The sequence below is a fragment of the Euphorbia lathyris genome, chromosome 8 (genome assembly GCF_963576675.1).
Source record: "Euphorbia lathyris chromosome 8, ddEupLath1.1, whole genome shotgun sequence".
NCBI classification, from domain to species: domain Eukaryota; kingdom Viridiplantae; phylum Streptophyta; class Magnoliopsida; order Malpighiales; family Euphorbiaceae; genus Euphorbia; species Euphorbia lathyris.
Window position 1 is genome coordinate 64,034,399 of NC_088917.1, and position 14,535 is coordinate 64,048,933.

At 34.7% G+C, this 14,535-nt stretch overlaps 1 protein-coding gene across 2 annotated transcripts; it reads left to right on the forward strand.

Moving 5' to 3' along the window:
* The first annotated feature begins 11,782 nt into the window (after positions 1-11,782).
* On the forward strand, positions 11,783-14,330 carry LOC136203446 (probable disease resistance protein At5g63020). 2 transcript variants are annotated; one of them, XM_065994605.1, is made up of 2 exons: positions 12,487-12,668; positions 12,751-14,330. In XM_065994605.1, the coding sequence occupies exons 1-2, from the start codon at positions 12,625-12,627 to the stop codon at positions 14,159-14,161; spliced, it is 1,455 nt and encodes a 484-aa protein (XP_065850677.1). In that variant the 5' UTR covers positions 12,487-12,624; the 3' UTR covers positions 14,162-14,330. The 2 variants fall into 2 exon arrangements, with proteins under 2 accessions (XP_065850676.1, XP_065850677.1); XM_065994604.1 differs by having other exon boundaries at positions 11,783-14,330.
* The last annotated feature ends 205 nt before the right edge of the window (positions 14,331-14,535 follow it).

Here is a 14,535-nt window from a genome sequence, read left to right on the forward strand (position 1 = left end):
AGATACTTATATTTTTTCCGCCTTTTACCATTAAAATTGTCAATAACCATATGATAAAATTGGGTCAAATTGGAGACCTATTTACATATTTAAGCCATTTACTCAACCTACTATACATCTAGATTGTTTTTGTGTGACTTTCCTAAAATACCCCAACCTTTCATCTTCCCCCCCTTCTCCTTTCCGGTTACGCGAACCCGCTGCTCTTCCCCAAATGATTTCCAGATCTTTGATCTTCATCTCTTCCTTTAAATTGCGCGAAAGCTGCACCATTTCTCCACATCACAATGTATTTCTCTTCGTCCTCGCTTCATCTCTTGATTCTTCATCTTCCTAATCCTAGAAAACAAAGCAATGGTTCTTCATCTTCTTGTTCCTGCTCCTTCCTTGGTTTCTTTCTTCTTGTTACCATCAAAGAAATGGTTATTCTACGTTATTTCCATCGTTTTTCCGAGTTTATCATATTGTTATTGTCGCTTTTAAAGGTGAAAGGCGCGAAAAATGTAAGTATCTACTGTTTTCTCTGCGTTTTTCCATAAAATCACTTCGTGTAGTCGATGATTTCACGAAGATCTACGATGAGAAAGAGCCTGAAATGTGACGATCTACTTAGCGAATCGATTATTTCGGGAAGTCTGCGAGTAGAAAAGTTCATGATTTCACTCGTAGACTTCACGAAAGCATCGATATGCGACATAGATCGTGACGTTTTAGACCTCGCAGACTTCACAAAAGCATCGATTCGCTAAGTACAATCATCCTCTTCCCTGCACATTTACATTCGCATGCTTCGCTAATCCTCATTTCGCGAAGCCAAATTGTCATTTTTTTTCTGCCTAACACGATTACTTTTTTCTAAAGGTGGTTGAATATGTAACATCCCTTTTTGGAAGGCGGTGTACTGGGCTGCAGGGGAGATGACTTTCCTTCTTGTATAGGGATTAATTTCCCTCAAGATTGACACATTTACTTTAAAATGATTCATTAGGAGAGATTGTGCCAATCTTGGTGTGCACCATGGGAAACGTCCATCCCAAAAAGTCTGGACTTCCTGTAAAGAGAGAAATTTTCATCCAGATTCATCATGTTCACTTTGAAGTGATTTGTTAGGAGTTTATTGTGGCAATCTTGTTGTAAATTTTGATAATGTTATGATTTTAATGTTGTTATTGTGGCAATCTTGTTGTAAATTTTGATAATGTTATGATTTTAATGTTAGAATCCGTTGTTGTTTGGCATTTTTTGTTATATACCACTTAGCGAATTTTGTTAAAAACACAACCAGACTTCGCATATGGTAATTAAAATCATCAACTCAACCAAACATTAGCTTCGCATATGCTAGAATCTGCGAAGTCAGACGGGAGGGAGACAGCCGCACCGTAAAATTACAAACATATTGAGGGTATTTTGAAAAAGTCACACAAAAACAGTATAGATATGTAGTAGGTTGAGTAAATTGGTTAAATATGTAAATGAATCTTCCATTTGACCCAATTTTATAATTTTCCCTATCTAATATCATCTTGCTTTGGAACAACTTTACTGTATGGCAAATAATAATATTTTGCTTTTTTAAGTTTAATATAGAAATAGTTAATTTCATTTCTGTTTTTTTAGGTTAATGTTATTTATATTTTTAAGTTTAGTATTATTTAATTCGTAGGAATTATCTGTTTGTATGAATTTGGATTCGGATGGACTATGAACTCAGATTTTATTTACTTAAGTTATTAGATAATTAGAAATACTAGTCTAACAATTAGATAATTAGAAATACTAGTCTAACAATGAAGTTAGAATACTATTTAACCTATGATTGAGGAGGTGTTTATTTAATTTTTTTTTTCTCATCCTATTCTTTGTTTTATATTAAAAAGGAGGGTTCGAGGTTTTTGGTTAAGAAACTATTGTTTTTGTTTTATATGAACAATTACTTTTTTCAACATGTATTTTCTACTTTTTTGGGTTCCTATAACGCGTTTTTTCTCTCTTAATACCTGATGCGTTAACGCCTGGGTAGAGCTCTACGAAATATATATTATGATAAGTGCGTTACGACTATGGATGTGATCTTCCTAACTGCTCTATCTCTACTAGACGCCACTACTTAGGGGCAAGTGTACCCCGTCGTATCAAGTAATAATCCGGTTAAGACCGGGTATCGAATCCACGGGATTTATAACTACAAGTATTAAACGACTCGGTTTTATATGTTATCTAAGCGGTGAATACTTTGAGTTGATTCGGGGAACAACTACAAACTACTCCTAACTACGGGCGAGACAAAATTATATAACAAAAACTCTACGAAATGATACGGATGGCGATAAGTTATAAATATGACAAACAATGACTCCAAATATATATACGGTTAATGATTTACTCTTGCAATGACGACTACGTGTAGTGTGACCGACCCGTGAAGTACTTAGACTACGTGGTTCCTAGTCAAGGCGTGTCTAATGCTCGGGATCAGAAATTAGGGCCCGTAAGTTTCGTGGTTTGTCAATTCCTACGGTTTCCGGAGCGTCACTTCCGGTAAGGCAACTCCTATATGAATCCCTAAGGATAGCCCGAATGGCGTCGGAAATCGCGTTCTCCTACACAATAATCAATTACGAGTATCAAAACAAGTAACAAACATCAACACATATATAGAAAAGAGATTATGAATCATAAATTATAAATATGGAGAATGTAAATATGGAATACAACCAAGCCTAGTACATAGGAAGAGTACAAGCTAATTAGCAAGTGAAAAGGGAAGAATCCACCCTCGGAACTAGCTAACCGGACTCAAGGCCGTCTCTTAGGACTTGGAGGTGGAGCTTTCGAGCTTGGTGAACGGAAATGGAACGGAACTTTGACGGGATGCCGGAATCAACGAACAAGCTCTCAAGATGATAGAGTTTTGCTATGTAAAATAAAATCTAAAATTAAGAAACAAGAACTTAATCTATATCAAGAATTGTATATCAAAAGCTTACTAAGTGAGTGCTAGTCACTCCTATTTATTGACATCAAGCTAGGGGTAGGATTGTAATTTCACAAGATACAAGCATGGAGGAACATGATTTTCTGCAGATTTCCCATGATACGCCTCGCGTATGGTGGGAGATGCCCCGCGTATTTGCGCATTCTGTCAGAAATCTCCTACATGTGGACCAAATCCAGATCTTGTTGTCTCAACCACGCCCCGCGTGGATTGGGGTGCGCCTCGCGTAGTTGAGCTTCTGAGATTTTATTGCTTGAATTAGGTCTTTTACGTCTCGCGTGGCCTGGGGGACGCCTCGCGTATATGAGTTTCTGGAATTTTATCTTGAAGAACTTCCCATACACGCCCCGCGTATATGGTTGTACGCCTCGCGTATTTGTCATTTGACTTTAGAAGATCCTGCAGTCTGACATTCATGATTGAGACATTATTACTGATCATTGCTCATACGCCCCGCGTGGAAGGTGGGACGCCCCGCGTGGCAGCGGGTAGATCCCACGTGGTGCCTGCGGATTGAGCAATCATTTTTGACAATGTGTTCCACGCCCCGCGTGGAGGGTGATACGCCCTGCGTATTGTCGGTGAATTCTTGCTCCTTGCTCGTACCTGAAATACAATTCTCGGGAGCCGAGTTAGCTTGACGTTTTTTATTTTCTAAATTAATCAAAAATAAGGAAAATTAACCGAAAGTACGGAATTTATTTTTAGTTCATTATTTTATTAAAATCTACTTATTTTTGTAATTAAACTTACTTATTTAGTCCCAAATTAAACCGTAAATCACGCTAAAAGATAGGGACAAAATGCCCCTATCAATACCCCTGCAAACTAACAATACGACTAGTTCTTTTCCCTTTGGCTCCTGGGAATGGTTTCGAAGTCCCTTAAACTGATACAGATTAATAACGAACAAGTTAGTTTTAATCGTAAACTAACAAAGAAGTTTCTTTTCTAGCTTAACTAGAATAAGTTAATCTTATTGATATGTATGAAAACCTTTCTCTCAAAGGAGTTTTGTATTTTTTATTGGAAAAGATGATTATCCTTACAAACATTGGGGTTTAAATATCTCCCCCTAAATTGAACTGGTTAAAATGACATAATGGTAAATAGGCCTAAATGGCAAAACAGTAAATAAAAGGAAGCAGGAATTCTGACAGATTTGGTCTCCTTGCAAGCGAAATCACCTCACATGGCGTGTGGCATACTTGACACATCGTGTGGCTAATATCTCTGAAAACTTCCTGGCCCGACGAGGCCTCGCCCACGCCCTCTTCACCAGGTCATACGGTGTGTGAATGAAGGCCACACACCGTGTGAATTTCGCATAAAATTCTGGGGGCTCATCTAGCTGCCCACACGCATGTTGCTCCCTTAACACATCGTGTGGGGTTTTCCTTCTAGCTTCTTCATTCACCACTCGTCTCACACAGCGTGTGGCTGATGTTGCACGCCGTGTGGGCCCTCATCCATCTTAGCTAGGGTTCTTGAGGGAGATGTCTGCATCATTCTCATCTTCTTGAAAATATTTGGACCCCAAGTCTATCATAGGACAAGAAATGACACGCCTCCCTACATATGTTATCCGCTCATGCCCAATAACTCCATTGCCAACCCTAAGCTCGATGGAGCCACTCTCGACCATCAACAACTTGTTGAGCCAAGGTGATCGTCGAATACGGTATCTCACAGACTCATGTCATGCGAACTTCATGCTCATTTCTCCACTTAGGCTCTCCTTCATTGCTTAAATGGTGTACCACATGCCTATAAAGAGTGCACTTTGCTTTGAGGTCCCCCATAATTCCACCATGGTTTAGGGTCAACCGATTCCGAGCTTTTCGATGATCCCCCTCTTGGCTCCGTATGCTGGTGTCATTCTTAGTACACTTCCCAAACATCAATCTCATCCTCATGAGGTGATACTTCTTGATAAGTACATAGAATGGATGTCTTCCCAATAAGGTTGTCATAACTCTCAATTTGAGTGAGTTAACAAAATATACAACAACGAGTTTGGAAATTACCCGATAGGAGGCTTAAGTCAACAATTGCTTGCTCGTGTTAGTGCTAATGTTTGGTCTATGGGGTAACATTAGTATAGAACTAGCGGATCCATTCCCCGGAGTCAACAAAACGTGGCATGTCTTGCTCACTCCACCAAAACTAGCTTTATTTTCAAACGAACTACCCTTTACCACCAGGTAAAGGACTTGACAAGTTATTACATTCCCTTTCGATATCGGTTCCCATGTTGGACAAACAATCAAGGTGGCTTTCTTTTCCCCACTAGAAGAAATCCTCAAAGGTGTAAGAACGTACTTGACTCCATCCTTGAATATGGTGTAAGTATTAATTCTTCCGGCATGCGTGTCATTTCAATCAAATTGCTAAGGCCTCCTTAGGAGCAAATGATACACATCCATCTCAACCATATAACACATAACCTCATAGCCCTAAGGGAGATAAGAACCTTACATCGATGAGTGAAATTAAGTTTCTCCCCATCTTTGATCCAACCAATCTGATACGGGTGCGGGTGTGGTTCGAGTACCAAGCCAAACTTGCTTAAGGCTGCTCTACTAAGGATATTCTCTTGACTTTCCCCATCAACGATCACTTCACACTTCATATGAAATTATATCTCGAATATAATTTATAATAAATATTATATATGAATTTTTGTCACACCCGACCCTAAACGACCTCAATCGGCATCGGGCGTGAAATAGAAGGATCACAATCAACACTTAATAGTCTCCAAATATCATAAATATCACTTTTCTAGGTATTCCTCTTAAATGTATATTCTAAACAAATCCATATTCCTATTACATTAAAACCTCAACATATTTACCAACTTCATCATAATACAATTAAATATTAAAGTTCTAATAATAATTCTAACAATAAGCCTCAACTTCCGATCATCGCCTAATCGGTCGGTACCCTTCTTTCTATCCTGTACTTTCTCACCTAAAAACATTAAAACATTTAAAAAGGTGAGACAAAAATCTCAGTAAGCAATTATCAACTACATAAAGTACTTATACTCAAAATAGCTATATATATAGTTTAATTTTCAAAATGCATCATATAAAATTCATATTCTTAAAAATGAACACTTTATGGATTAAACCATAGTAAAATACTTAAAATAGTACGTTTAACCAAATATGTACTTTAAAATATCATAAGCTTGTTATAAGCATTATTTTTCAAATATCACAATATAAATAAGTTTGCAATTAACCGTATTTCGATAAATACTTTATAAACTGTATATCAATAAATGATTCACCAACTGTACCCCAATAAATATTTCGCAAACCATATATCAATAAATACTTCGCAAATCGTATATCAATAAATACTTTGCACATTGTATCCATCCGAGAGATAATCCCCGTATGTATCAATCCCCACAATATAATATAATCGAGATATCTCATAAGTTTGCCTAACCCTGCATGGTCTTACTCAACACTTCTTTGTCATGCCCTATTAGGTCTTAACTGTGTACACATGCCGTATTTCTCACTAAATACGGACTTTAATTAAATCACCTATCCGGATTACTCTTGATGGATACTAAAAATCTTATATCATAAAATTATAATATACTCAAATCTCTTTTCACAATCAAATTTCATAATTTTTTTTTCACAACCATAAACCATAAACCATTTGGCTTCCGCAAAAGAGCCACAATTATTCAAATATTCTCTAAAAATTGCTCAAAATACAAAATCATTTAAAATCAAATACTCATTTAATATAATTAAAATCAGAAATATATATATATATGTAAATATATATATATATATAACTCATAAATCAACATCATAAAATTTTCAAGTACTTTCCTTCAATTTCATTCTCCAAAATATTAAGTCATAAATCATTGTTAGCTAAAATCACCAATAAATAATTTAAAATATACTTATCAACACTAACTTCAATCTCTTAAAATAAGCACATAAATCATCATATATAAATACTTTATTTCAATAATTCATAAATTCATCAAAATTTATATTTTAATAATCTTTAATTAAAACTAAAATTTACTTTGAGAAATAAATCTATAGAAAATCACTTTATATATATATATATTTAATAAAGTTTCTCAATACATTTTTCTTAAATTCTACTCCTCAAAATATCAAATCTTACACAACTATTAATCAAATATACTAAGTTTATCAAAACAAAATCCAAATCATGTATATATAATTATATATTATATGTTAAAATTAACATGCAAATACATATATAATTACTTGAACTTAACTTTAAGCTCATGTTAAAAACTAGTCCATAGAAACTCCAATTAATCAAATGCATGTCAAAAATCACCACAAAAATTCAATTCTCTGGAAAATATAGAGTTATATATACATATATATACATAAAAACTCAAAAGGGTAGTTGATAATTACTTACTTTAGCACTAATTGCGAAAATTAGCACATTAAACCTCAAATTCACCATCATAATCTGCCTAGGTCGAACCCCATGTAGGAATCTCCAAATCAAAATCCCTCCAGTCAGAACTTAGAAATATGTCTCTAGAAGCTACAGTTTAAATTTCACGACGATCCGACGGTTGAATCTCCGGAAAACATTAATTTCGTATGGTTGGATAGTTTTGGGGTGAATTGAGAAGAATGAAGGAGAAGATGGAGACTAATTCAATTTTTTTTTCTCTTATCAATATGGAACACGAAATGCAGTCTTGGATGATGGGATTTTGCTTCCCAATGATGGCAAATATCATATTTGGTCCCTATAAGTTTTAGCTTATTTTAAAACTTACCCTAAACTTTTAATTTTACACTTAAAACATGAAATTGGCTTCCAAACTATATCCATAATCTCCAATTAATTCTCCAATCAATAAATAAATATAGTGTAACATAATATTAGGGTATAATAATTAAAATTAAGGACACGGATGTGACAATTTTAATTGATCATATTCTGAATACATTCAGATAAATATATTAGAATATATTTAGAACAAGATAAATTGATTTAACGCATATGATTCTTTCAATAAATTATGTCCGAGATAGCCTCGTATATCCTAACATAATATGTGAATTAGTTAGAAATTAAAAAAAAACTTAAAAATTGCTTTGAAAAAAAGACTATCTACAACTTGCTCATTGTAGATCTAAATCTAGTCTAGTCAGTTGTATTGGTACGCTAATAGCAAGTACTACTCATCTCGTAGATCCTCGAGGTCAAATAGGCCTCTAATGAAAAGGTTAACCGACTTCCAAACCTCTTAAGACTTTTCTTCTCTTAACATTATCGTAGATTTTCATAGTAACCAATATAAGATTTGCATCAGTAGAACCTTGGTCTAGTGTTTACATTAGTCTTCTTCTTTTATAGGCTCCAAAAGGAAGAAGTTGAGGCAGCACAATAAAGAAGGCGGTTAATAGTCATTACACCATTTCAAAGACACTCAAGGGTAAACAAACATAAGAAGTACACTAATGAATGATATCGATCAAAGGAAAAGGCACACCAATTTAACATATGTCAGGAATTCAGAACAATAACCGTCATCACAAGTAGGGTGACACCATGCTTTAGCTTCACGTGATGTGTGAGTATCAACACAACTCCCCCACACCTCTATCATTTGTCTTACCTGGTTTGCTTAAAAGGTAGAACGCACGTTCCAACACATCAACACAAATAACTTAACCAAGTGGTGTTTTCAGCTTGCACAAACACCGAAGGCTCAATTCGATCGACTATAAGCCGAAGCTCCAATTAGAAATCTCTTATTCAGCCATCCATAACAACGAAGCCCTAAAGCACTTTAGCCTATCGACTTTAGAAGGGGGGGGGGAGGAAGGGGGATATCTGATATCATCACACAACTATCATATTACACGTGACCTAATAGGATAACTTCTCTCGAAGCCGTAACTGCAAACGCCATGTGGCCTAGTCAAAACCTCAAGGTTAGGTGCTTTCAACCCTGGTCTTGCGCCTTAATTCACAGACAACAGTTACAACTAGTGCAATCATTTCAAGTTGGCAGCAAACCTCCCCCATTAAACCGCTACCATATGAAATCCAACTCATTCCTATAAATAGGAAGGTACATAATATACTAAAATATAATATTTTGCATGCACATTTCATCTATGTACTTTTGAGTATCTTCCTCGTCTTTGAGTTTTACTGACTTAAATATCAGAGTGGGATCGTCGGTCCCTATTGAAAGGACTAGAAAAATTCACCTCAAATTATCACACATCTATATTTATTAACAATTAATAAAACGAACCCACACATGTTATTTACTTTTAAATGATTTTTGCTCTACTATTCCTAGTTAAGTTTGTAAATCACATCACCAATAAAATATGAGTTTTGATATATGATGTCCTTAGAACTGCATATAAGCATTTAATAGGTTAGTATATTTACATTTATTATTGTATTGAACTTTTAAATACAACAAAACCTATTAATGTAAATATTAAAAATGCGTAATAATATTTAATTTATTAAAAAATTCAACGTAATAATAAATATTAGAAATACACAAAAAAATATACTAACCTATTAAATGCTTATATACAGTCCGAAAGACTGTATTTATCAAAACCCGTAAAATATACGCAAGAAAAAACTTACATATATATTAATATTGTCTTGCAATTTAATGAAGATACTATTATGTTAGAAAAGTCTAATACATATCCTTCACTTTAAAACTAGTGGTCCATTTTAACAACACAAATTAAGTGTAAAAAATGACCTCCAAAAATTGCTAAGCTCAAAGTAAAATTTAGGGTAATTTATAAAAGGGCGTAATACACAAATAACCTCCTAAACTTGTTCAAATGTTGCAACTACCCCCTCCAACTTTCAATTGTAACAATTTACCCCTCAAACTTGTCCAATTGTAAAACATAACCCCTCAAACTTATTCAATTGTAAAACAGAACCCCAAATTGCTAACACGAACTGCAATTGAAGAAACACGTGAAATATAAAAGCTGCAAACGCTCGTGGAATGTGATAATCATATCTTTAGACCCAAAAAAATCAGTATTTAAGTAACCAAATCCTCAATTCTTCAACTTCTTCTTCTTCTTTTTGTTATTGCTATTCGTTTTTTAGTGATTTCTTGATTCAAAGTTTTGAGATATTATGTGGGTGAAAATGTGTTTATGTGGAGAAATAGCTCCATTGAAGATTTCATAGCGTGATACGAATTCGGGGAAACATTTTTACGGTTGCTTCAAGTACGGGGTAAAAAAAAATCTCAATTTGGGGTTATGTTTTACAATTGGACAAGTTTGAGGGGTTATATTTTACAATTGGACAAGTTTGAGGGGTAAGTTGTTACAATTGAAAGTTGAGGGGGGCAGTTGCAACATTTGGATAAGTTCAGGGGGTTATTTATGTATTAGGCCTTTATAAAACTAGATTTTAGAAGAAGTTGATTTATATTTATAGACATACTTAGACTTATGCTACTAAACTATATTCTTCCATAAACCTCTCATCCTTTTCAACTCATTTTCTTCAACCCATCTTTTTCAACCGTATCTTCTTCTTCAACCTATCTAGAATGTCTAAAGTAAATTTCTACAAGAACAGTGAAAAAAATAGAAACAGAAACTAAACACAACGAAGAACAAATATTATTTCAAACTAAAAACAACGAAAAAACATAAACTAAGTACAATGGAGAACAAATAAAAGTAAATTTTGAATGTTTAGAGTAAATTTCTATAACCTCATATTCTTCTTCAACTCATATTCTGTGTAATTTTAAATGCTTAAAGTAAATTTAATGGTTCACATTTTATGATATGGGTTGGTATTTTATGAAATGCAACCCAAACGAGTTCTCATATCATAAAATGCAAACCCGAAAATTACATATAAATTATATTTAGATTTGGTGATTTGCAAAATTAAAGAGCAATCAAGACCAACAATTAACATCAGGAAAGATTGAAAAGGATGATTCAGATTATCAATCAAACCCTTTTATGAAAAATGAGGACGAGATAGGAAGTTATAATAATGTTCACATGCTTTCACACTTATAATATTCAACGATTTGCTTATCAAAATTCAAGGAAGGTGAAGAGTCGAAACAGCTGGAGAATCCAAGGATTTGAAAAGTGGAGAAGATGTGCAGTTGAAGAGTTTAAGGGTATTTTAGGTATATGAATTGAAAAAATATCTAGTTTGGTAGCATAGTTTGAAATAAGTCTAGAAATATAAATGAGTGTTACCAAATGTCTAGTTTTGTAAATTCTCTAAAATTTACGTATCAACTCCGATATTAGGTTAAATCCAGAACTTTTGTGATTATTTCAAAATAGTAACTAAATTTTAATTTGTTTTATTAAAATTATTTAACTTTAAATATTGTTTCAAAAAACTCATTTCGATGACTTAAAAAGTAAAAGACAACGAAAATATAATATGATATCTACGTCAATACTAATCAATTTTCACCACTGACGAAACGACAAACAAACGTGATAATTTTAATGTTGATTACTACTGATATAATATACTAGTAGCTATCACTTTTTTTAATGTCGTTTTACTTTTAAAAGGTATAACTTAATCGAGATATAAATTTAAAATTAAATAATTTTATTAAAACAAATTTAATTTAAGTTACCATTTTGACGTAAAAAAGTCTAGCGATTGGTTATGTTAGAAAAGTGTAATAATGGTAACATTTTGAATCAATTATGTTAGAAAAGCCTCGTTTCCTTTTGTCCATATTCCTCATATTTTACTACTTTGGACTTGTCTCCCTCATTCCCCTGACTTTTCTTATCATCTTCTTCTCTTCTTGCTGTTCCTCTTCGCCATTCCCACTGCTCCCTCTTCTCTCATATTCTCTTACTACTTTACTTCCCTTTTCAAATTGCAATTTAGTAAAGTAGCTATTGTCAATTTCTTCCTCAGTTCAAAATGTCTGTAGGCTTGGATTCCCGGATGGATCAAGCTTGGGGTTTGCTAATGGACAGATCTACTGGATCAATCGCCGTATGCGGGAAAGGAGGAGTCGGCAAAACTACTCTTATGAGACAACTCTACACCAAATTAGTCGGCACCAGTGATTTCCAGAATGTCATTTGGGTCACTGTATCTTCACAATTAACCCTAGAAAAAATTCAGGACGACATCTCCAAGAGCATAGGTCTTTTTGATGTCAAATGGGTGGGTAAAAGCTTTGAGGAAAAATCCGAACTCATGCTTAATGCATTAAGCAGCAAGAAATTCGGATTGTTTCTAGACGATATTTGGGGCCGTATCGATCTCACAAGACTCGGCGTTCCCAATCCACAACAACAAACTCACACTGGTTGTAAATTAATCTTCACTACGCGTTCTAAGGACGTGTGCCGTGAAATGTCTGCTCAAGCTATCTTGGAATTGGAGGAGCTTTCAATCGAAGATGCTTGGCAATTGTTTCGGAACAAAGTTGGAGTTGAAATACTTCGCGATCCGAGAAATTCAGAGCTTGCTACATATTTGGTACATAGATGTGGAGGTTTGCCCATCTTACTCTGTACTGTTGGTCGTGCTATGTCTTGCAGGAAGACACATGAAGAATGGATGTATGCTGTAGAAGAGATACTGAGAATGGAATTCGAAGGTATGGGAGCAGATCGATTCTTGCACTTTTGTTTTAATAGTTTGCCTCATTACAGAATTAAATCTTGTCTCATACACTTCAGTTTGTTCCCGGAAGACACCACCATTCCTAAGAATGATTTGATAGATTTTTGGATTTGTGAACAACTTTTGGGTGTTAAGGGTCCTAGAGGTCAGACTTTATGTTTGGGATATAATGCTATAGATACATTGATAGAAGCAGGTTTATTGGAAGATGAAGGTGAATGTGTAAAACTGCTTGATATGGTTCGTGATTGTGCTTTAAAGGTAGCAATCAAGTCTCAAATGTTCAAGAATCCTCAGTTACTTGATCCAACAGATCGTGAAACATTGGAAACTGTAGGATGGATTTCCCCGATGGGAAATTCCATCCGGAATCTTGCAAATGTTCCTCAAAATATTTTCTCCTTCTTACTCAATCATAACCCCTTCATAATGATCAAAGGTGAATTTTCTCAATTCATGGAAGCATTAACTGTTTTAGATTTATCAAATAGCGGAGTAGAAGAAGTACCTCGGGAAATTTCAGAATTGGTTTCGTTGCAGTATTTGAATCTATCACGGACATGGATAGAACAACTGCCAATTGAGTTAATGATGTTGGGGAAGTTGAAATGCTTGAACTTGGAGTATGATGATCAGCTGCGTGTGATTCCCAAACAACTGATATCCAACTTGACTTCATTACAAGTTCTAAAAATGTTTCGTTGTGGATTTTCTGTGGAAGAACAGGAGGATAATATTTTGTCAGTTAGAAATATGGATATCGATCCATTGTTGTCTTTGGAACATTTGAAAGTATTAAGCATCACAATAACCTGTGACTCTGCCCTTCAGAAATTTTTCAAAAATCCAAAATTGTCTAATTGTACTCAATCTCTATCACTTGAGGTTTTCTGGGATTCAAGCTCACTTGATATTTCACCTTTAGCAGCTATGAAGAATCTACTTACACTAGAGATCCATCAAGCTGAAAAGTTGAAAGAAATCAATGGAAATCTACATTATTCGGAGTTGCCGAGGGAGGGATGCTTCGAAAGACTTCAAAAAGTATGCTTAGGAAATTGCTTGAGTTTGCAGGATTTGTCATGGGTTATTCTAGTCCCAAATCTCACAGTTTTGATGGTCAAATGCTGTGAAGACATGGAGGAGATAATCAGTGATGCACGAATGGGTGAATTATCCGAGGGAAGAGAAGATTTGAAGCCATTTGCAAAACTAGAAAGTCTAACTCTAGAGAGTTTACCAAATCTAGAGAGCATATACTCAAAGGTATTGCCTTTTCCATGTCTCAAGAAAATTGAAGTAATTGAATGCTCACTTCTTAGAAAGCTTCCAGTAAACTCAGATTGTGCTAAGGCAAGTGAAATGATCATTGAAGGAGAGGAAGAGTGGTGGAATGATATTCAATGGGAGGATGATGCTACCAAAACTACTTTTGTTCCATGTTTTAAACCATTGTTGTTCTTGTAAATGTTTGTATAGTGTTATGTCCAAAACTTGAAGGATTGTTGTTTTATTGGCTTCAATCACTGTAACTCTATGTTGCACAGAAACTCTTCGTCGGTTTCCGTTTCCGCATCAGTTTCGGTTTCTGTGCAACATTGCTGTAACTGTAATTAATGGTCTTTCTTTCTGTCAAGATTTGCTTGCTGTGTAGTTATGTTTTCTTTGTTTGGAGTTATAAAAGAAGGTGCATTTTATTTCAGTTGATCAGTGTCTGTGTCCAAACCATTATGATAGTTGCATTTTAAAGCTTTGAAAATAATTAGGCATCTCATCCATGGAGCATATTGAAATACCTTTCTTAGCAACTTGGCTATGAATATTTTATATGTTCCAGCTCA